This window comes from Saccopteryx leptura, chromosome 5 (genome assembly GCF_036850995.1).
Source record: "Saccopteryx leptura isolate mSacLep1 chromosome 5, mSacLep1_pri_phased_curated, whole genome shotgun sequence".
NCBI lineage: Eukaryota > Metazoa > Chordata > Mammalia > Chiroptera > Emballonuridae > Saccopteryx > Saccopteryx leptura.
Window position 1 is genome coordinate 142158788 of NC_089507.1, and position 23080 is coordinate 142181867.

At 53.0% G+C, this 23080-nt stretch overlaps 1 protein-coding gene across 3 annotated transcripts in view; it reads left to right on the top strand.

The window, feature by feature from the left end:
- RBM33 (RNA binding motif protein 33) overlaps window positions 1-18599 on the top strand; it is an 86782-nt gene extending 68183 nt beyond the window's left edge. For 2 of the 3 annotated variants that reach the window (XM_066385589.1, XM_066385587.1), the window contains 6 exons: window positions 946-1227; window positions 4165-4779; window positions 7107-7316; window positions 10010-10198; window positions 15595-15683; window positions 15977-18599. In XM_066385589.1, the coding sequence (XP_066241686.1) occupies window positions 946-1227; window positions 4165-4779; window positions 7107-7316; window positions 10010-10198; window positions 15595-15683; window positions 15977-16025 (1434 nt within the window). In that variant the 3' untranslated portion in view covers window positions 16026-18599. The remainder of the gene's footprint in view (window positions 1-945; window positions 1228-4164; window positions 4780-7106; window positions 7317-10009; window positions 10199-15594; window positions 15684-15976) is intronic. The other variant, XM_066385590.1, reaches the window with a different exon arrangement.
- Window positions 18600-23080: the final 4481 nt, after the last annotated feature.

A 23080-nucleotide genomic window follows, 5' to 3' on the forward strand; every position in this document is an offset into this window, starting at 1 on the left:
CTGCTCTTGGGGACCATCAGCACATGAGTGGTGGTTCCTGCTCAGAAAGAAACTGGGGAATGCGTTGCTTTAGACATGGAAGACAGCGGTCACCATGACTGCATTGTTGAGTCTGTTCCTGCCTGTCTCCATTAGACAGATGGCTGGAGTTCTTGGCAAGAAGGTGGCTGGTCAGCCATTTCTTTCAGTATTGTCCCTTATGACCTTGAACTTTAAGCATGTCACTTAGCTACTTGTCAAATTTTCTTGTACCTGCATCTTTCTTTCTTAAAGTAGTATTGAGACTAAAATAGTGTAAGAAATAAGAAAGGATATCCAGATTTGGGATGAAGGTGGTTTGTAACTTGGTTTCCTTTTGTTAGCGCAGTGGCAGGCCGCCTACCTGGCCTGTGACCTTGCACATTGACTCCAGCAAGAGACTGATTGCTGACTTGCCGTCGGCCATCAGTTTACAGACGGCTGACTTGCTGTCTGTAAACTTGCCCAGGTGCTAGGTCTCTGTAAGAGTCTCAGGATGAGCCTGACCAAGTGTTTTCTCTCAGCTAAAGCTTGTAGTCCTCTTTCTCCTCTAGGGACACTGCTGTAATGCTCGAAGTTTTGCCTGTTCCGCTGTAAATTCAGGGACCCAGTAAAAGGGGTGCTGCTGACTCCTTGTGCACGTGGAGCTCTTTGTTGGCTGTGTTCCCAGACTCACGCCCCAGCTGCATGCCTGTCTGGGCAGTTTGTCCCCTTAGGGGTCCCAGTCCTTAGCAGCAGGGTGTGCTTCTGCACTGAGCACAAACAAATGCATTGACAAAGGGAAGGAGTCTCTGCCCCTGAAAGAGAAGTCACTTACTGGTTAGAGTGGGTTTTAAATATTTGTATCTGATAACCTGACGGTGTGTCTTCTGTAGTTCTTCTCCCAAGTGTCCTGTACTCATTTGCACTTTCTTCTACTTGCTACAGAACACGGCCTCCCAGAACATCAGCAAACGGCCGATGCAACAGCTGCAGCCCACTGCACCAAGAAACAGTAACTTGCGTGAGTTACCAATAGCGCCCGCACATGTCATGGAGCTGAGTAACAGTCGCTGCGTCTCCACGCCTGCAGCCCATGGGAAGCCGACGGGCAGCACGTCCCCGCCTACAAGGCCGGGGTCCAGGGCCACACAGGGGAAAGTGGATGCCAAGGGCAAGCCCATGAGCCCAGAGGGCCAGCCTAAAGAAGAAGCAAAAACAGAACCAGAGGTAGGACTTTGTTATTAAAAGTACTATTTGATCTCAAATAGGAAGTCTTATAATCCACTTGTGCCCCTCGGTTCACTCTGGTCCAGCGAGTGCGTCACCAGATCTTCCCATTGCTTCTCTTCAGCCTCATGGTCACGCTTAAACCCTGCACACGGAGAACCGGTTTCCTGTCCGGTGGGCTTGTGTCCCTGCGCAGTCACAGCCGTGTGCTGTAGAGCTAGCTGTACATGGTGAGCTTGGCAAGCTGGTCTGTACAGGCCTAGACAATAAATGTTTCAGATCGATGGTCTAGGCTGCTTCTCATGATAACTGCATTTTTAGCACAAAAGCAGTTCTAGACAGTTTTTTAATCCACAGGAATGGTGGTGTTAGAGTAAAACCTCATGTCAAAATTAGGAGCTGGGCTGGACGTGTAGGCCATGGTGAGCTGTTTGTGATACGTTCTGTCATGTTTCTGTGGCTCCCTCTTGTTTTACACCCCACGACTAGAACGTAGTGGGGCCACTTTACTTTTGGCCTTTAAAATTTTGGAGGGAGGTTATTTTGAATTGTTACATACATTATCGCTGAATTTTAAATAGGTAAAAGTGTTGTAAGAATAAATAGTAAATGCAAGTCGTTATGTGACACAGTTTCCAATTGAGATCTTATTTACAACTTGATTGAATTTTGACCACTTGGTTGTTTTTTTGCATAGGGGGCGACCCAGTATCAGAACAGTATTGGTCACACACTTTCTAATTAGTTCTTGTTTAGTGTTAGTACAACTGTGTCTGGGACGAAGCCCTTGAGGCCAGCACCACCCTGGGAAAGGAATGGTGGTGCTTGTCTCATGCTCCTGGGAATTGAGATTTGGTCCGGGGCTGTGGCTAGGGCCCAGATGCGGATGGGGGTGGGGTGGTGTCTGTCAGCCACAGGTCTAATGCAGAATGGGTGTCCACTGTAGTTCAAGATAAGCACACCCTTGGTGTAACCCACCTTTGCCAGCACCGTGACTTCTCACAACCTTGATTTCCTTAACCACCGAGCGTATGTGCCTGCGGCATGGAATCGATAAAACTCACATACGATGTCACGAATGGCAGGAGGCATTTTCTTTAATAAAAATATAGGCAAGTCATGGTTTCCTTATTACAGAACACCCACTTTGACACTGATTTTATCTTTCCATCAGTTGAATTTGGATATTTTCTTGTATTAAATTGTGGTAATAGTTGTGGAATGTTACTAATCAGAAGTGTTAATATAAAGTCAAAACTTTGAATTGACATTTAAAATAAGATCTTACTTAAAAGGATGACTTTTGGTTTTAGAAGATATATTAAAAAATATAGATTTATAGATGATTGGGGCAGTTTCTGAAAAGAATTCTTTGCTAAAATTTTTATCTTTGCTTTTAGTTTACATAGCCAGCTTTCACTCATACTGTAAACTGATCTGCTTCAGAAAAATTAACTTACATGCACTTTTGTAACAACAGAATCTAAGTGACCTCCTACGTCTGGAGCAGCAGGCCCTTGGCAGTTCCTGCTCCCAGCCGCCGGCTCCTCCCCTAGTGTCCTGCCGCTGAGCCTTTTGGGTGCTGTCCACTTCTTACCCTTCAGACGTGCTGCATCACACCTGGCCTAGACATCAGTTAGGTAGCCAACTTGGTCAGAATTGCTTCTGAGATGAGGGCCTGGTTCTGTCCTGTTGGTCAGGGGCACGGTCTTGGAGGCCCCAGTGGAGTCTTCAGCTACATTTTGGTCTTAGTTCCTAATTCTTAAGATGTGTTTGTTATGGCTGAGCTCTAGGTGTAATAAATCCTGTTACATTCTTTTGTGTAGGGTCTGTGGATTGAGTATGATACTTTAAAGAAAATTATTTCAATTTTTAACAAATGCTTAACTTTTTTTTTCCCTTAAGTGAGAAGAAGCAGGGAGGCAGAGAGACAGACCCCTGCATGGGCCCCGACTGGGATCCACCCAGCAAGCCCACTAGGGGGTGATGCTCTGCCCATCTGGGGTGTTGCTTCATTGCTCAGCAACTGAGCTCTTCTTAGTACCTAAGGTGGAGGCCATGGAGCCATCCTCAGCGCTCAGGACCAGCTTGCTCAAGTGGAGCCTTGGCTGTGGGAGGGGAAGAGAGATAGACAGAAGGGAGAGGGGGGAGAGGGGGAAAGCAGATGGGCGCTTCTCCTGTGTGCCCTGGCCAAGAATTGAACCCAGGACATCTACACACCAGGCCAGTGCTCTACTGCTGAGCCAACTGGCCAGGGCCCAAATGCTTAACTTTTAATAAACTTTTCTCCCTGCGTGGCATTGGTGGAAGTTCCTGGACTTGTGTGAGATTTTAGAATGGTTTGGGGCTGCACACTCAGGCTTTCTGCACATACCATTAATATTCCAAGGCTGCTGTGGGCAGCATTTTGATTCTGAGGCAAGTGCATGAGTTCAAGGTCAGAGAGATTGACTTGTGCTGTTCATTACAACCAATTATTCTGTGACAAATGAGTTTGAGATCTGGCTGAAATTCTGTACGAAAAATCAATAGTTCTAATCAGGCCCTTTCAGGTCATTTATACCCACCTTTTGTGGGTTCGTCAGAGAAGAGCCAGATAAAACCTGTGTGACAGGGCCCCTGCCGAGCTGTTTTCATTCAACACGGACTTCGATATCTTCAGTGAATGGTTTAATTGGGTTCAAACTTGTAAATGAAGGGAAATGTACATTCTTTCATTCTTAATATTCTGATAAGATTTTCCAAATTAGCTTTAGCTGTGCAGGTTTTTCCCTCCCCAAAGGGAGGAGTTATACTTCAAGTCTGTAAGCAGATTGTGAAGAGTGTCTTTTCAATTTTGACTGAAAGGGGGTTTGCATTTTGTGTGTTGTGAGTCTGTGGAGCCCAGGTGCGGTGTCTGCTGGGTGCTGGCGAGCTCGCGCGTGTTGTGTGTTGCAGCTCCCCGAGGAGGACGAGGAGACCCGGCTGTACCGGCTGAAGATCGAGGAGCAGAAGCGCCTGCGTGAGGAGATCCTGAAGCAGAAGGAGCTGCGGCGGCAGCAGCAGGCTGGAGCCCGGAAGAAGGAGCTGCTGGAGCGGCTGGCGCAGCAGCAGCAGCAGCAGCAGCAGCAGCTCTGTACCTCTGTGGCCCCCGCCGAGCGGGATGAGCTGCCTGTGTCACCATCGCCCACCAATGGAAACCCCCTGTTACCCTTCCCTGGGGCCCAGGTCCGACAGAACGTGAAAAACAGACTTCTCGTGAAAAACCAAGAGGTCACGCTTTCAAATCTTCAGCCCAAAGCGTCCAACTTCATGCCGTCCGGTGTCCACTTGCAGTACCCGGGGCAGCCGGTGCGGCCCCTGAAGCACTTGAGACACAAAGTCCTGCAGGTACAGCCTGTGGATGGGGACGCACCGCCCCTGGCACAGGCTGCCCGAGTGACATCCCTCCAGGGCCGGCCCCCAGACGCCAAGCCCGGTGCCAAAAGGACTGTCATGCACCGGGCCAACAGTGGCAGCGGAGATGGGCCACACATCAGCTCCAAAGTCAGGGTCATTAAGTTGTCTAGCGGGGTAAGTGGACAAGATCACCGAGTCTCTGGAACCTCTGCGTCCTTCACTTAGAACTCGTTACTGATGGGTGTGTCTACATGGTGCCAGCGTGTGTGAGGGGGGCATCTGGTTCAGAGTGTCCCAGCAGGCCTGACTTGGGGTAGAGGAGTTCTGTGCGCAGCTGCAGGGCAGGGCAGCTCCTTGCAAACCAGGTGCTATGCAGGCTCCGGTACATCACTGTTGCAGGTCAGAGCAGACAGCAGATGTTGTAGGAGTGTGGTAGGGAGACCTGAAGAAGTGACTTGAGTGGAGAGGAGGCGATGACTGGGTGAGGGAGGCAAGGGGAAGGAGGAGCACCTTCTGGGGAGAAGGAGAAGGACACATGCAAAGGTCCTGTGGCAGGGAGCCACGGCCAGTTACCTAGCTGAGGCAAGGCCGTGCTGGGAGAAGGCAGTCGGACATGAGGTGGTGGAGGACAGACTGTGAAGGGAAGACCAGCTGGCGAGGGAAACCGAGGGGAAGACACTGCCCTGGCATTGGGGGGGGGATGGACAGGGACAGGTGGGGAGTCCCTCAGGATGTGAAAGCCCGACTCCCACCTTGCTGCCTGCTGCTCTCAACCAGGGGCTGAGCCTCTGCAGGGGGCTCTTGCTGGAAGTGCCTAAGCACACGGCCCTGCAGCCAGAGGCCTGCACCCTCTCAGCCCGAGATAGGTGCAGCAGGCATGGGGGCCCCGATCTGATTCTCTCAGCAGCTCAGGGCTTCGCTTTGTTTCTCTGAAGGCCGGTGAATTTTGCTCCTTAAAGACTTCGCCAAACCTGACAAATCTCAGAAAGGGAGTGTTGAGAGAGAGCCCTTGAGTGTCTGCATGTTGTCACCTGCTGTCAAACCCAGTGCGTGCCCATCGAGCTCTCCTCCAGGGAGCCCAGCACACGAGGCCTGTCTGTCCTGCCCCTTGCTGTGCATTATGTCCTTGCTCTGCCGTGTGGACCATTCCTGAAATTCTGTAGGCAGCACCCTGACGGACGTTGCTGACACATCTGCGTGCCCACAGGTCAGAGAACAGGGGAGCACTGTGGACGGGAGTGTCCTCACTGCACAGTGCAGCTTCACTTAGGGGACTGACCGAGGACCCTGGATATGCATGTCAGCGTGCTAATTCTCTCACCTGCTCTCCTCCAGAGACAGAGCGGAGCCTGAGAGCTGTTTGTATAGCAGGAACTTCGTGCAGCGTGCATATTGTTTGTGGTTGATTCTGAGTGAGCTTTCTGAAGATTATAGGGCAAGGCCCAGCATTGTTGTGGTTAATGGGAACCTGTGCAGAGCGGTCTGGGGGCTGGGAGCCCCGCAGACATGCCATGACAGTGAAGGAGCCTTATCGGAGGGAGAATTCACAAGAGGCCACCCTGGGACCCCAACCACTGTCCTTCTGTGTGTCCTGACAATGTTATCTGTCCTCTCAGTACGGAGTATCAAATGTCTGTCATGAGTACAGAAATTAATTTAATGTCACCTGAAGACATGCAATTAATCTTTTAAGAGATTTTCATAATACCTTTACAGAAAGAGTTGCCAGTTTGGCGGATTTGGATTTTGGGGTTTAGAAAGAAGATAAGGAAAATTAATTTTTCATCAGGGTTAATACAAGCTAGCAGGGCCACAAAGGCGAGGAAAATGGTTGGGGAATTTGTCAAAGTATTGTCACTCTAGAATAATGCTGCTTAGCATCTGATAGGTGTAATCAAGAGTTGAGATTTCTATAGAGAGGGATTAATCAGTTTGCTCACTAGTGAATGCAAGTCGGCGGTATCACTTCTTCACGGGCTCCAAGAATGAAAATAAGATCTGATCTGTCAAATTGCAGGATGCCCTGACAGTATCAATAGGGCTTTTTATTTGTGCATTTAATCATTTGTTATAAATAAATTTGTCCTGCTGATGTTGGTGGCCACAGACCACAGCTTTGGCCATGATTAAGCTGATAAAAATTACTCCATAAGCTTTTTTAATTCAAGTAGTGCCTTTATATTTAAGTAAAACTGCACTAAAAGTACATTAAAAAATAATTGTTTGTGAAAAAAGCAAAAAAAAAAAAATTCTGGTTTGGTGTAAGATAGGCCAAACTTTTTTTTTTCCCCCCTTACCTGTTTTGGAGGAAGTGAAAGATATTTAAACTTATCTTTAACCGCACTGCTGTGTGTGACAGGAATGTAGAGGTGACCTGTGGCGGAGCCCACTTCCTAGTGAATGAGTGGGGCTGGTGGCTTTGTGTCCTGGTTGCACTGACCGAGGCTGGGGAGGTTTGTGGGCTGCATAGGTACTGACCTGCACTTCCTTGTTCCTCTCAGCAGGGAGGGGAGAGTGATAGCTTCTTGCACCCCGAGGGCCAGCCACAGCGTCTCCCCCAGCCCCCAGAAGTGAGACACCAGCCGGCCCGCAAGGTGACGCTGACCAAGGGCTCCCTTCAGCAGCCCCAGCACCTGCCCATCGGTGCCCATGTTCACTCGGCCGGTCCTCCAGGCATCAAGAGCATTCAGGGGATCCATCTGCCCAAGAAGGTGTGCCTGTGCCCTCGCCAGCACGTGGGGCTCCAGCTGAGCCCGTGGTTGAAGTGTGTGTGCTTCCCTGAGCTCCATCTGTTAGACATGAGGCAACGGGCATCTAGGGCCCCTTCTGGGGGTCGTGAGTGTTCTGCCTTTGTGAGCCGAATTTAAGGCCTGCCCATTGAGAGGTGTGGCTGCCTCATCCCGTTTGTCTTGGTGGCGTGCCCTGGCCATTGGCCTCTAGAGAGGACACCTCTGCAGCACCCAGGGCTCCCCCCTCTGCCTGCCTCTGCAGTCCCCGCGCCTGCCACTGCAGTCCTCCATGTGCTGGTGCAGTCCCCGCGCCTGCCACTGCAGTCCTCCATGTGCTGGTGCAGTCCCCGCGCCTGCCACTGCAGTCCTCCATGTGCTGGTGCAGTCCCCGCGCCTGCCACTGCAGTCCCCCCCTCTGCCTGCCACTGTAGTCCCCCCTCTGCCTGCCTCTGCAGTCCCCTCTCTGCCTGCCACTGCAGTCCCCGCGCCTGCCACTGCAGTCCCCTCTGCCTGCCACTGCAGTCCCCCTCTGCCTGCCTCTGCAGTCCCCCCTCTGCCTGCCACTGCAGTCCCCCCTCTGCCTGCCTCTGCAGTCCCCCCTCTGCCTGCCTCTGCAGTCCCCCCTCTGCCTGCCTCTGCAGTCCCCCCTCTGCCTGCCACTGCAGTCCCCCCTCTGCCTACCTCTGCAGTCCCCCCTCTGCCTGCCACTGCAGTCCCCCCTCTGCCTGCCACTGCAGTCCCCCTCTGCCTGCCTCTGCAGTCCCCTCTCTGCCTGCCTCTGTAGTCCCCCCTCTGCCTGCCTCTGCAGTCCCCCCTCTGCCTGCCACTGCAGTCCCCCCTCTGCCTGCCTCTGCAGTCCCCCCTCTGCCTGCCACTGCAGTCCCCCTCTGCCTGCCTCTGCAGTCCCCCCTCTGCCTGCCTCTGCAGTCCCCCCTCTGCCTGCCACTGCAGTCCCCCCTCTGCCTGCCACTGCAGTCCCCCCTCTGCCTGCCTCTGCAGTCCCCCCTCTGCCTGCCACTGCAGTCCCCCATGTGCTGGTGCAGTCCCCGCGCCTGCCTGCCTGTGAGGGCCCCCCCCCCATGCGGCACCCTGATGAGAGGGTGTGAGGAAGGAAGGCAGCAGGGCCACCTCTTCCCCCTGAAGAGCGCTGGCGGCTGCTGGTTCGCCTCCTGCTCATCCTGTGGGTACACAAAGTAGTGATGCCCCTGTGGGGGCGTCCTACATCTTGGAAGTATGTAATTATGTTGGTGTATTACCCCATAAACATGTCATGACTCCGGGCAGATGGGAGCGTTTTATTCTTGCAGCAGGAGACAGGTAGGCAGACTGGGGCGGGCAGGTGGGGGTTTGTGCCTTCAGGTATGGTCTTTAGTTGTTCCAGTCCATATTCCAGTTGGGTGTTGTCCATGGATACATGATGAGAAGGGCCTTAGAAAAACACCCCCACCCCCCAATACAGCCATTTGCCTAAATCAGTGATTTCTAACCTTTTTCATTCATGATACATATAAACCAATTACTGAAATTCTGTGGCACGCCAGAAAAATTTTTTTTTTGCCAATCTGACCCCCCCCCCCCCTCAAAAATAAGTATAATTTTGATTTATTCACATCAGACGTCTACTGTGTTGTCATTTTCTTACCTGACATTCTAAGGGAAAAGAAGTGAGTGCCCTTGACCACATCGTCAGGCATTGCACGTTTTAACAATTGGTGACGCACTCCAGTTGAAAATCGCTGAGCTCAGTGACACTTCGGAGTCGCCTGCCCCTTGGCATGCCCGCCTGTGATGGGGCAGCCCTGCTCCCCTTCCAGCCCTCGGCTAGGTCATAGCACAGGAACCCTCAGCTACCGCTGGTCTCCAGCCAGCCCAGCTTGCTACTGTGTGGTGTGTTTTCCCTTGTCACTGGGAGTGTCCTGTCCTTTTCAGAAACCCAGTCAGGGAGTAGAAGATCCCAAAAGATCAACTGTGTCCTCTTTTTTTAGAAGGTCCCAGAACAGTGGTGTGAACTCTGGGCAGCTTTATCAGGTACTGAGGTTTGTCCCTCCTAGACCAGTGATGTCATAATTTGGGGGTGAGGATGGGGCACTCTGTCACTGGTCTGGGCTCTTGGCTTGGCACCTAAAGCTCTGCAGGTACCTGGGCGCACCTGTAGGTGGTGTCAGTGCAGCAACCAGGGCCCTCGGGCAGAACGGCCTTTGAGGATCTCAGGGCAGCGGTGCACGCGCTCACCAGGGGCTGGGATCGGTGGCGTGCTGGCCTGTGGTGCCTTTGTGGTGCAGTGGCCAGCCCCATCTGCCAAGCTGGCCTGGGATACAGAGGGGGAGACTCAGGTTTGCCAACCTGAACCCTAAGTGTGCTCCTTACAGCACGTTCCCGGACCCTTTGGTCCTGCCGTGTCACCCGCAGCATGGTGGGAGTGCAGAAAGGGCCACCTCCCCTGGTGCACCAGGATCGCTCCAACTGGGCAGCTGCCTCTTCCTTTCTGTCACTCCTGCTGGGGTGGTGCCACCTGTGACTTTAAATTCTGCTCTGAGAGTCAGGAGAAACTATTGGAAATCCTGTAGCCCGTGGTATATTTTAATGGACTCTGAGTTATTTGCTCACTTTCATACCTTAGTAGTTCAGCAGAAAACTCCAAAGCTTCCAGCTTGACCAGTTCCTCTTGTTGGCAGGTCCTCATGCACGGGCGAGGCCGGGGCACAGCGGGGCCGATGGGCCGCGGACGCCCGACGCCCAATAAGCAGAACCTGCGGGTGGTGGAGTGCAAGCCACAGCCCTGCATCGTGTCTGTGGAGGGGCTGTCGTCATCCACTACGGACGTCCAGCTGAAGAGCCTGCTCATGTCGGTGGGACCCATTCAGGTAGGCCACCTGTTTCTCTGTGTCCTGTGCCATGGCTGGTCCACAGCATGACGTGAGGTCACTTCACGTTCAAGTAATGCACTGTGAAGAGACAGGCTCTCTGGCCACTGTGTGCACTTGCTGGCAGAATTTTTCCTCAGTTAGATTATTTGGAAATTTTCATGTAGGTGCTCACTTTTATAAACTTTATAGAGGAATTTTTCCCACTGAACAGATGATGCTTTGAAATCATTAGATGATACATAGTTTATATGGACACCTGTACATGTAGGGTTTTTTCTCACACACTTTGTTTTGTTTGTAATAATTAAAAATTTACTGTATTTTCCGCTCCATAAGACGCACATTTTCCCCTAAAAGTGGAGGGGAAAATGCCTATGTGTCTTAATGGAGTGAAAAATAATGGTATTTTATTAAATATTTTAACATCATTTGTTTCAGAATATTTTTTTTATTTTCCTCCTTAAAACCCTAGCTGCATCCTATGGGGCGAAAAATACGGTAAACTATGTAGCCTTATTGCGTTGAGTGTCTAGAACCAGCCTTCCACATTAATAGCTGTGGACCTTGGAGTACATTTTGCAAATAGGAAATAATGTGAACTGTGTTTTGGTCTCCGTTTTAAAGCTAGCTAATTCTGAGTGCTCTAATGATCCCTGTGGGTCGGCTGCACATGGGTCTACTCTGCTGTGGACGTGACTGTCCCCTGGGACCCACACCCGCGGCTCCTGCAGCCCGGTGGGGAGCTGGCGAGGGATGCACCTGCTGCTGCTCAGCTGCTCGTCCGTTCCCGGCCGCCCCATCAGGTGTCACCCCAGTCACAGTCATTGTCTGCGCCCCTCACCCCAGGCATCCATGTCGGAGTGCAGAGCACTCTGTAAATGTGAGTGACAGGTTTCGGTTTCTGAGTAACACGGACTTAACAGTATACTGTAGTGTCTGGCTTCAGGAGTGAGTGGGAAACCTTTTCCCAGTGGAGTTGATACAGGTAGTTCATTTTTAATGTGTTTTAAATCACCATGTAGTATTGCGAGTTCCTAAAAGTGAGGGTAATGAACAACGGGAGTGCCCTTCTAAGCACTGTGCCTTCCCACCCACCCTCACTTTTGGTTCTGAGAGAGATGTCAGGGGTAGTAGTTTCATTTGTCTGTGTAATGACAAGTTAAGCAGGAGCTCTGGCTTCTGTGTTCAGGGTAGGTTTCCTGTGGTGTGGGTGGGGCCCATGCTTCCGTTGTCCGAGCGCCTGTGAGGGTGGTTGTGTCCGGACAGCTGGTCCTCCCTGGGCTAATTTGCAGGAGCAGACCTGACTGGGGGTGTTGGGTGCACACGTGGTTATCCTGACCCTGGACTCTCAGACCAACAGCAGCTGAGCATTTGGGGTCAAATTACAGGTTAGCAGTGGTTCTGATTTAGAACTTCCGAGGACCGGTGTTGCCTGCAAGGGTCACAAGTCTGATGTCCTGCAGTCTGTTGGGTGGGAAGTGGTGACGGCAGCACTCTGCTCCCTCGTGTGCACCCTGGATGTTCTGCTGCATGCCACTGAGCGGGACAATATTTTTCAGACCGGGCCTGTGTTGCGGGTGCTGTCTGTGTCCACCCTGCTGCTGACCAAAGCTCTGTCTGGGCTTGTCCACCTGAGAGTCTGAGCTGCATTTGGGAGTTAGAGAGCTCTTCTTCAGTCTTCCCCGCCATTTGTCACCTTTTCCTATTCTGAAAAAGGAGGATTAGGGGTCAGGGTTTTATAAAGAAAGCTAGAATGAGGGCACTTGACACTGAGCAAAAATAACGTCGGATTGTTGAATGGTTTCTAATGAGAGGAGAGGGCAATGTTTTTGTTGGTTACATCAGTTACCCTTAAAAGGAAGTACTATAGGGGTCCCCGTGGAGGTCCCTGAGAAGTGATGAGGTCAGCACATGTGCAGGGCGTGCGTCCACCCTGTGACGGAGTTCTCACCAGCCCTGTCCCCGGGGGCGGGTTGTAAGCCCAAGTATGGGGAGGTCAACAGCGCAGTCACAAGTGCTGCTTTGTAACCACGCTGATGTAGAGGCTTCCACGCAGTGTTAGGATGAACCTGATGAGGACGAATTTTAAAAATGTATTTATAACAGTGTCTTATAATTTTGTTTTAAATAGAAATAGGCTTGAAAGGAAGGGATAGAGGTGGGGCCCGCTGTGCTGGCGTGGCTGTCTGTGCGCCTTAGGCTGTGACGCCACCTCGCGTCCATGCGCTGTAATGGCGGTGTTGCGTCTGTGCTGGGAAGGACCTTGTTCTCTGGGTTCTTTGTAAGAAGTTGCCGTGCTTGTCCACTCCACTCTGCTGGCTGTGAAGGTGGGCTTCTCAGTGTGGCCGCCAACAGCCACACTGCCCACAAGCCAGGTGCTTACAGTGCACTCGGGCCTCTTTAGGTTGTCTGTAGACTCCTCATTTACAGGATAAGGACAGGTGGAGTGATTCCAGAGACTGTTCTAACCAGAGGGAGACGTGACAGGAGAGGTGATGCGTTTCAGTTTGGGGTGTGAAGGCGCAGCGAGAGCCAGCCGTGTGAAGTCACAGTAGTCCCCCTGAGTGGGCCTGGGGGGACTGCATGTCCCCGTAGGAGGCCGTCAGGGAGCAGCCCCCACCTCCTCTTCGTGGAGGACAGAGCAGGGAGGCACAGCCTCTGAGCCCTGGCCTCATTCTCTCTCGTCCACACCAAATGGAATACCTGGTATGAGAACAAAACGCTGTCTCACCAATTGGAATGCCTAGTGAGAATAAAATGCTGTCTTCTCACAAGAGGGCAGTGTGTGACTGCTAGCATCTCTGTGGCCCTTACCAGAGGGATAGCCACCTGCGGACGCCGCCTGCCTGTGCCGACTCCGTGCTGGCCATGCGCTCTGCTGGTGCCGTGTCACTTTCCTGGCTGTCCTGGGAGGCAGGCAGCAGCAACTGCAACAGCTGGAGCTGGGCTTTGAGGTGAGGCTTCACTGTGAGACCTGATTTTGCTGTTTCTTGGTGAGCGACTTTGGACAGAGATTTTCGCCTCCGTGAGTCTAGTGTTTTCGTCAGACCTTCATAAACCACAGAAGACCGTAAATGCTGCCACATAGCTCACTCACCATTCCCTGGGAGGGAGCAGCATGGAAGAAACCAGGAGCCCATGTCACTGGGAGGACAGAGTAGCAGCAGGTGCCCTCCTGCTGGGCACCCACGCCAGCTGTTCTGGCCCACAGGCTTTCCTGCAGCTGTGGCAGGCCACCACGTCAGCAGCCTCAGTAAGTTCCTTGGTCCACACGAACGCTGGGGCCCCCTTGAGCAGCCAGGAATGTAGGGTCCCGTCGGAGGACCTGACCTGACGGGTTGCGAGAACACCTGCACCGTGTCTGGCTCTGACTGGTTGACGGTGGAGATGTTGGTGCCTCCAGTGAGAGCAGCCAGCTGTCCTGTGTTCAGGATGTTGGGGCAGTGAACAGTGGATGGTCAGGTGTGGCCTGCAGGAACCTGGCATCACCAGGTGTGCAGAAGGTCTGGGCACGGCCACAGGACCTGGAGTTCGTGGACATGTGTCAGCTGGCAGCTATCACACAGAGTTCCGGAACTGCTGTGAGGCAGCCAGAAGATGGGGTGTCGGGAGGCCGTGTGAGAACACAGCTTGGGGGAGCGTGTCTGTGGGAGACTCAGTCTCTGCAGGGTGGGGAAGGCAGAGCAACCAGCAGTGGACGTGGACATGGTCGTGGACGTCAGGAAGCTCAGGAGACACAGCGTCTGTGTCGGACTAGACACACGGAGCCACAGTTACGGCTGTGAGCAAGAGCCACCAACACAGGAGGGCTAGCCAAAATGCCACTGCTGACCCGTGCCCCTGCCCAGGTCTGCCCCTGCCAGCCGAGATTTCCAACCATGTGCAGGGACTTCCAGAATAAGGCATCCTGTGCGTGTCTCCTAGCAATGGGGTCTGGAGGAGCAAAGGCCACGGTTGAGGATGGCTGCCCCCAGGGTTGTGGGCCGTCCCCAAAGATGGGGCTACTTTGAAGCTGGGTCACGTGCTGTGTGTAAAACAACTGCCTTCATGTCTTTGGCTTCAAGTAATTCCTGAAGGTGTGAGGAGCTGTGGGCGGGAGGGGAAGTGTATTGATGGTCCATCAGGACTGCTGAATCGATGACATGTGTCCGTAACACTTCCTCTTGTGCAGCAGGGACATGCACACAGGTGGGTCCTAGGAGGGACACCACATCCTGGTGGGGAGGTGGCCGGGACTTGGGACAGCTGCCCACAGGCCTCGGGCCTGAATGGGGACACAGGAAGTGCCAACCCCAGGGTGTGTCAGCCTGTAGTTTCCATGGGAAGCAGAACAGTGACTTAACTCTCAGAAAGGGTCTGAAGACTTCTCGTCTCTGAAAACTTAACAGTACATCAGGGTGACCATTGATAAATGTGGCTTTCCAAACAAATTTCTGATATTTGTTGTTTTGATAGGCTGAATATTGACAATTTCTGCAATTCATTCTCATACTTAGAAAATAGGGTTTGTTTCTTGAAAGGGCATAAAATTGTAAATTAAGGAGAACAACCAGGAAGCAGACTTTTTTTGGGGGGGTTAGTGTTTATTTTGTTGATTTGAGGAAGAGGAAAGGGAGAGAGAGACAGGAACATCAGCCTGTCCTTGGTGTGCCCTGACCCACAACTTCTCTGCTTCAGGACGGTGCTCTAACCCTCTGAGCTGTGTAGCCAGGGCGGGAGGCAGACCTTAGACAGTGTCCTCTTTCCGTGTGCTGATGGCACAGGAGCCAGGGTCACCATGATGTTGGAGCTTCATGGCGGTTCACGCCTCCTTCCCTGGTAGCACCTCTGTCCCAGTGAGGGTTAAGCTACGTAGATACAACCAAGGAACCTTACAGCACTTTACTGTTGTATATGGTCAGTGGTGGAAACGAAGCTCTGTGCCATCATTTTACTTTGGGGAATCACTCATAGGAGGTCATCACAACTGGAGTCTAGAAACATTTTTTCAGAAGAGGAGTGTATAATTATTTTCAAAATAGAGATTCCATGGGAAATTGCCTAACGGGAAGGCATGAAAACCAAAAGTGACAACTCTCTAGGATGCCTGCCACCAGCCGAAGAGAAGCCTCAGGGGGGAGATGGGACAGTTGTATGGTCAGATGAGGGAAGGTCTTAACACCAGTCTTGGAGGATATAAGTCCCTGGCAGGGGAACGACTCACTGAAGCGTATTGTTTTGGGACATGTTATCTGGATGGATAAGAAAAATTGTCAGGAAAATAGGATTCGTTTGTTTTAGCGACCCAGCGGTCAGCCTAAACTTGACTTTGTATCGCATCTAATGGCTACACATTTGGATGTTTTCATACCGTAGGCAGTGTGATGCTAAAACACTTCTGTTTCCTTCTGCAGAGTTTACAGATGCTCCCCCAGCAACGGAAAGCCATAGCGAAGTTTAAGGAGCCCGCCCACGCGCTCGCGTTCCAGCAGAAGTTCCACAGGTAGTGCGGCTTGCGTGGTCTTGGGGATGGGGATGGGGATGGGGTGGGCGGGGCCTCTCCACGTCTGCTCTGGGTTGGGCCGCTGCTGCTCCATGTGCTAGTGTGCATCCGCCCACTATCGCCTGCCCACTATCGCTGTGGACCGCCCTTGTTTGATGGCGATGCTCTCTGTTGCCTGCGCTTCCCTGGAACAGCTAGTCCCATGTGGGGGCCCATCGTTCCCTGTGCTGCTTTCCTGCTGCTCACGCGCTGGGGTGCGGATGCTCTAATGCTGTTCATTTCGGTCTCTGCAGGCACATGGTAGACCTGTCCCACATAAACGTGGCCCTGGTTGTTGAGTGAGTGCTAGCGGGGCAGCTGAGCCCACGCTGTATACACAAGCTGCGGAGTTTCTTCACGGGAGCCGTGCGCCAGACCGCCAAGGAGGCCGCCATCCAGTCTGCTAACTCGTGTCTGCAGCGCCGGGCAGCCCAGCATGGACTCCGGGAGAAATGAACTTGCGGGACGTGGTGGGCTGGAGTTTGGTGTTAGAAGGCTTCAAATTCTGTTGTCACCTCTGAGAACTCGAGTTTTTTTTTGGTTTTTTTTTTTTTTTAGTTTTCGAAGTGCTCACAGTGCATGTAGACGTATTCTTCGAGATCTTACTGTCTGATCGATCGTTCATGTGACTTAGGTTCAGGAAGGAACGTTAGCGGCACCAGTTCTGAGGACTTTTCCCAGCAGAGAACATTTGATAATGGTTGCACCCATCTTCCGTGCAGGCCAGATCAGAGCGTCTTCTCAGGGAGGCTCCAGAGGCCCTCATGACGCAGGCGCGGGTTTGCGTGTCTGTAGCTGATGGTCGCGTGCCCCAGACGGCCGGTGTGTGGAGGGTGCCTGTGAGTGGCAGATTCCGCTTCCTGTGAAGGTCACCAGAGCACCACCTGCATGTTCCGAGTTCCTGAAGGGGCTCCCACCCCTTCCTAGCTCTCCCCAGGAAAGGCGAGGACCAGGCTGTCACCCTGTGCTTTCGGGTGCAGAGGGGCTGTGTGTGCTGCTCTGGCCGCGGCCCTGGCCCCAGCGGGAGGACCCTGCAGGACAGAGGAACGCCAGATCTTGGTCAGACTTGACTGGCTTCTTTCTCTTTTTAAATGCAGCCTCGAGTGGCAGACCCCTGCCACCAACTCTGACAGGCAGCATTCTCTGGGAAGATGGTTATCATTGCTTTGATTCACCTTTCTGTTTCTGAGCGGAGCGGCACTGTTCTTCAGCAGACCTGAGAGCACAGTGACACGGACCCTGCCGTGCCACCCTTTGTGGCCCATGGGGTGAGGGAGGCCTATCTCATGGGGATGGTGAGACCCAGAGAGAAAAGTGTGTGTGTCACCTGTGACCCTGCTGAGGAATTTTGTGAGGCTCCTTCAGGTGGGACCGGACTCTGCACAGGGCAGCCTGAGGCAGATTCGGCTGGGCACATGTTGAGCAACTACCTTGCGGTGTTCCTGCTCACGGGACAGTTTCACTTAGGGTTTGCTCCATTGTGGACCTGAGCTGTTTGAGCAGATGACACTAGGGCATGCCCAGGCGTCTCCGCTGTGTTTGTATCCGAGCCGTCGTGTCAGAGTTGGCCACAGAGCTAGTAGAAACTGGAGCTTGTTGCCACTTCATGTCTCTGGCACATCCAGCAGGGACCAGAGTAGGCACAGCCTGTGTGGTGAGGCACCTCGGCCTCCTCATGGGAGCTGGACTCAGGGTGTGGCTGCTTGTGCCGTCCTGTGTTCACAGTTGACATTTGTTTTACTTTTTCAAAGTAAGTGACCAGAACTCGAGGGGAATGATGTGTGAGGCCTTGTGTAGCCCAGTCCTCAGATGGAATAGGGTCTGAGTGTAGCCTCGAGGAGGAGGGTGCTGGCCGTGGCTCACAGAAGGTCCCAGCTCAGGAGAGGGCGAGCACTCCCAGGTCCCTGGGCCCTGCAGAGCCCCTGATGGCCCGGTAGATGGTGCCGTGTCCTGGCCCACCCAGATGTCCCAGTGGGTTTCCCATGGGTCAGTGCTCTGTGCCCGTCAGCTGCTTGGCACAGGCTCACTGCCTATGCTCACAGGTAGCTCCAGGTGTGTTCATATGTAAAGGGTGGTTGCGTTGGCTCAGGCCACAGGTTGCTACACTGAATTGGTGAGTTAGCGGAAGCCCACTCCCCACTCTGGGCGGCAGTGGGCAGGCTCACAGGTGCAGGACTGTGTTGCGTGGACTTGGGTCCAGTGAGACAAGTTAAACTTCGGCCACTTCCTGAGGCAGACTGGTGCTCTGTGCTTGCAGACCAAAGCCCACATGTGTTCTCTGAGAGGCTGGCCCATAGTGATGGGAAACACGTCCTGCATGGGCCTCTGTGCTCCGGACAGACGTGGCTGCCGCTTTCGGCACTGACACCGCGGATGCCTGGGGTGTGTGTCTGTACCCGTCTGCACGCTTGGGCAGGCTTCCTCCTGAGACTCCTTAGAAGTTCGTCCTCCAGGGGAAAGTGGCCCACTTCGTGTGCCCACCCACTGGGTGTGGACCCTGTGGTGCGCTGGGCCCAGGGACACCGAGTTTCCTTGGAGGAAACTGCAGAGGAAAGAAGCAGAATTAGAAAGGCACGCCATTTCCATGTTGGTGCACTTCTCGCAGGGAAGTCGCACGCCGTAGCTGAACCCTCTTGGAAGATCTGTTGCAACCATTATCTCTGTTCTTTATCATGCATTTAAACAAGACGAGCAGCATCCATGCAGTGTAAATACGGACCCTTGAAAACAGTGTGACTGGAAGTGCTTGCGGCTCAGCAGCACCTTAGCTCTCTGCTAGTTCTCATGTTGTCTCATCAAAGTTGAATGGACGCAGTTCCATAATTGTTGATGTGTTCGTGTGTGTATTCGATTTTTATAAAGATGGGAGTAAGTCAATACATTGATCCTGACCTGTGTATTATTTGTCCACCAATTCCAGAAGCTTGAAGCCGGTGAATACAGTGTATCTCGTAAGGTAAACACAGGAGGTGATCAGAGCTCAGGTACTTCTCCACCTGACCTTGTTTTGATCTGTGCTGTAACCAGTTCACCTATCTGTGCGTCGCCTTGCGTACTGTTGGTCTGGCCACCTTTGTTAACTCGTTATACTGGTACTTTTCTAAAGGAGAAACCTTGTCTCTTTCCTAAAGAAATGTTGAGGGTCTCTGTTTTTGGACAGGCAGTATCAAGTAGGTGCCTGTGGCTTCCCCCCACCCCTGTCCCAGGAGGTGAGGGGAGGTGAGGGGATGGGAGGAGGAAGGGGAGGGATGGGGTGGAAAGATGGGGAGGGCTGGCTTTGTTATAAGCACTTTTAATTTGGGTCGTCTTTATCATGATTTGTAAAGGTCCTGGGAAACCATTGTTCATACTTGGTTTGTAGTGTTTCTGAATTGTGACAGAGCTTAGACCCTGCATCCAGAAGTCCTTTTTTTCAAAAAGTATTTTGCTTAATTCTGCCAACAGAAAACTTGGTTGCTGGGAGGTGTGGGGTGCAGTGCAGGAGGAAGGGGGGCTTTGGGGGAGGCCGGTCTTGCTGAAGGGGGAGCAGCTGTGTCCTGACCCCACGTGGGTACAGGCAGTCAGCTGGGAAGTGCGGGGCGGCGGGCAGCGGGTGGGCGCCACCAGGAGAGGCGCCCTGCACTCGGTGGCCTGCGGGTCTTTCACCAGGAGGGTCTGTGGCTCGTGTGGTAGAGAAGTAGCACCTGCTCACAGGGCCAAGTTTGAGCAGTTTTCCCTTTTCTTTTCTTTTGGCTTTCAGTTTGTTTGTTTTGTTCTGTTTATTTTGTTTTTTATTTCTGTTTGACTCAAGGTAAGCTTGACGTGCTCGCAGAGCGCTGGGCCACCGGGGACCCTGCTGAGGACGGCTAGGTTTGGAGTGAGGTCTGAGGTGCTGGCCCTGAGCCCCAACCCCTCCTGCCCCGCTGGGGTCCTGCTCTCGCTCCTCGCGGTCTGGAGCCCTTGTTGGGTGCTTCTGGGAGCAGGGGCAGCACGTGCTCCCGGGGGGCTGTTTCCTCACAGGTTTCTCAGTGCCTGTTCTGAGGAGTTCCCCAGCAGGGTGGCTGGAGGGCTGACTGGACCAGGAGACCCCCAGGAAGGAAGCCACAGTCAGGTCAGTTAGGGAAACAGTTTAGGTAATTTTTTGTACTTAATGAGCTTTTCAATGAACCTTCCAACAGTTTTTTAAAACTGGTGAATGAAATGTTATTTTGTACATTCGTAAGCGAGTGCTCTCCAAAGGCGTGTAGCCTTGATTTCCTATTGAATCCTAAGGATTTTTGTGTAAGGTTTTTTTGCAACCTATTGAATTTTCATCACTCACAGTGCCCACGGTTTTGTATACTAGAACCGAGCCAACCTGCTGATTCATATTGGATCTCAGTGTACCTTCCGGTGACGTGTGGCTGGGAAGGGTCTTCAGCTCTCCTCGGGTGATCCGCCTCTTCTGGAGCGTGTGCAGCCCCTCCCCCTTCTCTGCCGTGCTCTGACAGGAAGTCTTCTAGGTCAGGTGGGCAGCTAGAGCAGGTGCGGTCAGCGAGCAGCAGCTCTCTCCTTCCACTTCTAACCATCTCAAGTGTGAGGAGGTCCTCATGTTGCTCTTGTGCTTTGTTTTAGTTTACTAATTTTGAAAGGTATATAGGAAAATACAGGCCCTTTATAAGGAAACATCACATCGCTTTTAAATTGTAATGTGTTCCACAGAGTGGACAGACGGATGTGTTGTTTCCATATACTGTTTTTAGTAACTTAGTATACTCTGAAAAGCGAACCTCGGCATGTTTCCAGCATGACGGTCTCTCGAACCACTTTTGGGTGGAAGGGCGTGCCCAGCGGATGCTGCTGGTTGAGGACTCGGAACTGTTACGAGTTCCGCAGTCGTCTGAGACTCGGCCTCCTCACTCGAAGATTGATATGCTTTCGCCCTCATTTAGACTGTCGACGGGAGTTTTATAACTCAGCCTTGCTTTCTACAGGCGTGGGCTCCAGAACCGCTCTCCTCTGCGAGGATTCAAACTCTCGGGCTTTAATTCCACCATTTAATTTTCAGGTTCAACGACAACGAAGCCCCAAACCTGATGCTTTTCATTTCTGCGCTGCTTCTTTCCTTGCTGCTGCTGCTGCTGTTGTTGCTTTGGGGCTGGGTCCCCAGGCCTCCTGCCTGCGCTGGGCTGTCCCTGCACAGCCCCACCTGTGCTCCTGTCCCCCCCCCACCTCCCTCTTTGCCCACCTCCCATGCCCATGCCCGGGCTCTGCCCGCCGTGCCGTGGCGACAGCGGGACGTCCTCGACCCTCTGCGCAGTGCCGAGCGTGTGCACTGTGCTTCATTTGGATCACCTCTCAACCTTTGCTTCGACAGGTGTTTGCTCCTGACTTCCTCCCCCAGGTCTGCGGAGAGAATAACCCTCAGTTCTGTTGTTTGCAGTGGGACTAGGCGAAGCCAGCGCCCAGCAGCCCTGCCGCTGAGAGGCCGCACTAATCCTCTGTTCTGCCCTCTACTTTGCAGGACTCTTGCATGAGTTCAGTGTTAGTAGTAACGCCTATTATTCCGCTGGGAGGCGCCGGCCTGCGTGACTTGGCCACTGCTCTGGCTGACTGACCCTTCCTAACCTAGTGCACCGCCCACGGGCGTGGGCGGCTCTGCTGTGGAGTCCGAAGCCGCCGGTGCAGTGGGTGCTCACAGCTGCCGGCGGGCGGCTCCCTTCCTCTGGGTGACCTACGTCGTGTGTCCTTCCGAGCGAGTGCGCTGTGCATGGGCCGATGATCCTTGTCCCCCATCCACGTGCTCGTCCCTGTGACAGCCTTCTCGGGAGTAGATGTACAGAGTCGTGACGTAGCTGGAAAATGTATTGTTGTGTATCATTTGTGTGATTTCATTCTGAACTGTGTTGTGAACTGTATTGTAATTTGAAAGCTGTGTTAATAAAATACCTTCAAAGTTTCCAGTCTTCTTCTGTAGCTTTTATTTCATCTCGTCACTCGGGTTCATTCCCGCCTACCCCTCCGCATGCGGACGGAGCACAGCCAGGGTCCCTGAGGGTGGCCGGGGGTGCTGGTCCCGGGCTCACCCCTTGGTGCCCCCCTCGGGCCCCAGGAAGGTCAAGGTGACGTCCTCCTCACCGCTCTGCAGGTCTGTGTGGGTCTGAACCAGCACACCAGGTGGCACCACTGCGTTCTGTTTTGTTGCAAGTGGGGAGTTGTACTTTAAAAAGTTTTTAAAATGCTACATATGCTTTTTATAGTTTTCAAAGGAAATTTGTGCCTTAACAGTAATCATGCACTATAGATGGAGGAGATTGGTGGCCCCTTACCTTCCCATCAGGGTCTCCCCACATCTGGGTCTGACATGCTCAGGTATCAAAGGACCCACACCGGTAGACCCCCAACTGTGGGACCCCCAGGATGCAGAGTCTGATGCTTCTGGGTTACAGAGGGATGGGACCATCTTGGGCTGACCCAGGTGGCCAAAGCAGCCTTGACTGGCCTTGTGACCTCTGATAGTCTTGGGTTCGATTTGGGCAGGAAGCGTTGGGTGCTGACCAACTGCTGAGCTTGTGTCCAATACCTGTGCCTGGTGATGAGAGGCCAGACCCCAGGACTGAGAGTGGGTGTGGTGAGAGCCGAGATCAGATCAAACCCCCCCTTCCCCACCATAGAGGCGGGTGGGTGTGAGTGAGGTTCCAGGCTGCAGTACCCCCTCCTGCTGACAGAACCTGCCCCCAGCACGGCCCCTGCACCTGGGGTCTCCTTCACTGGCTCAGCCCAGCCCACAGCCCCCCTGGGAGTTCCACTGGCTCTGTTTCCTGCCCCCAGCTCCTGGGGCCATGGGGTGAGGGGTGCAGGAAGGGACCTTCCTCACGTTGCTTCCTCAGACCCCAGGTCCTTGGAAGAAACAGGTTAACGACACAGAACCATCCACCAGTGGTCATCTCCACTCACGGTCACTGCCCTCCGTGAGGGTCACGTCCTTCCCTGATGGCTGATACAGCCCACTCTTCTCTCGTTCTTCATGTCATTTTCCTACTTCCTTAAAGCAGGCCACACTCAGCCCACAGTAAGCACCCTAATGATACGCGGAGGCATGATCATGGGGGCCCTGGACGTGTGTCCCCTGAGCTCCCGAAGCCACTTGCAAACGCCTGCATGTTCGGCCACAATGCGGGGTGCACGGTTGGGGGGTGTCGCTGCTGATTTGTGAAGTTACAGCCGTGAAGCATTTATTTATAAAGACACGAGCGATTCTCAGTGCGTTCTGCAGTTCGAAACCCTCCATTTTTGGTTGAAATGATAAAATCGCATAAAGGGGGGTTCCCAGGGTGTCCACCACTTCTGCCCCGACATCTCAAGGGGCCACTTTTTCTGCGTTCATCTGTTTCAGGGTC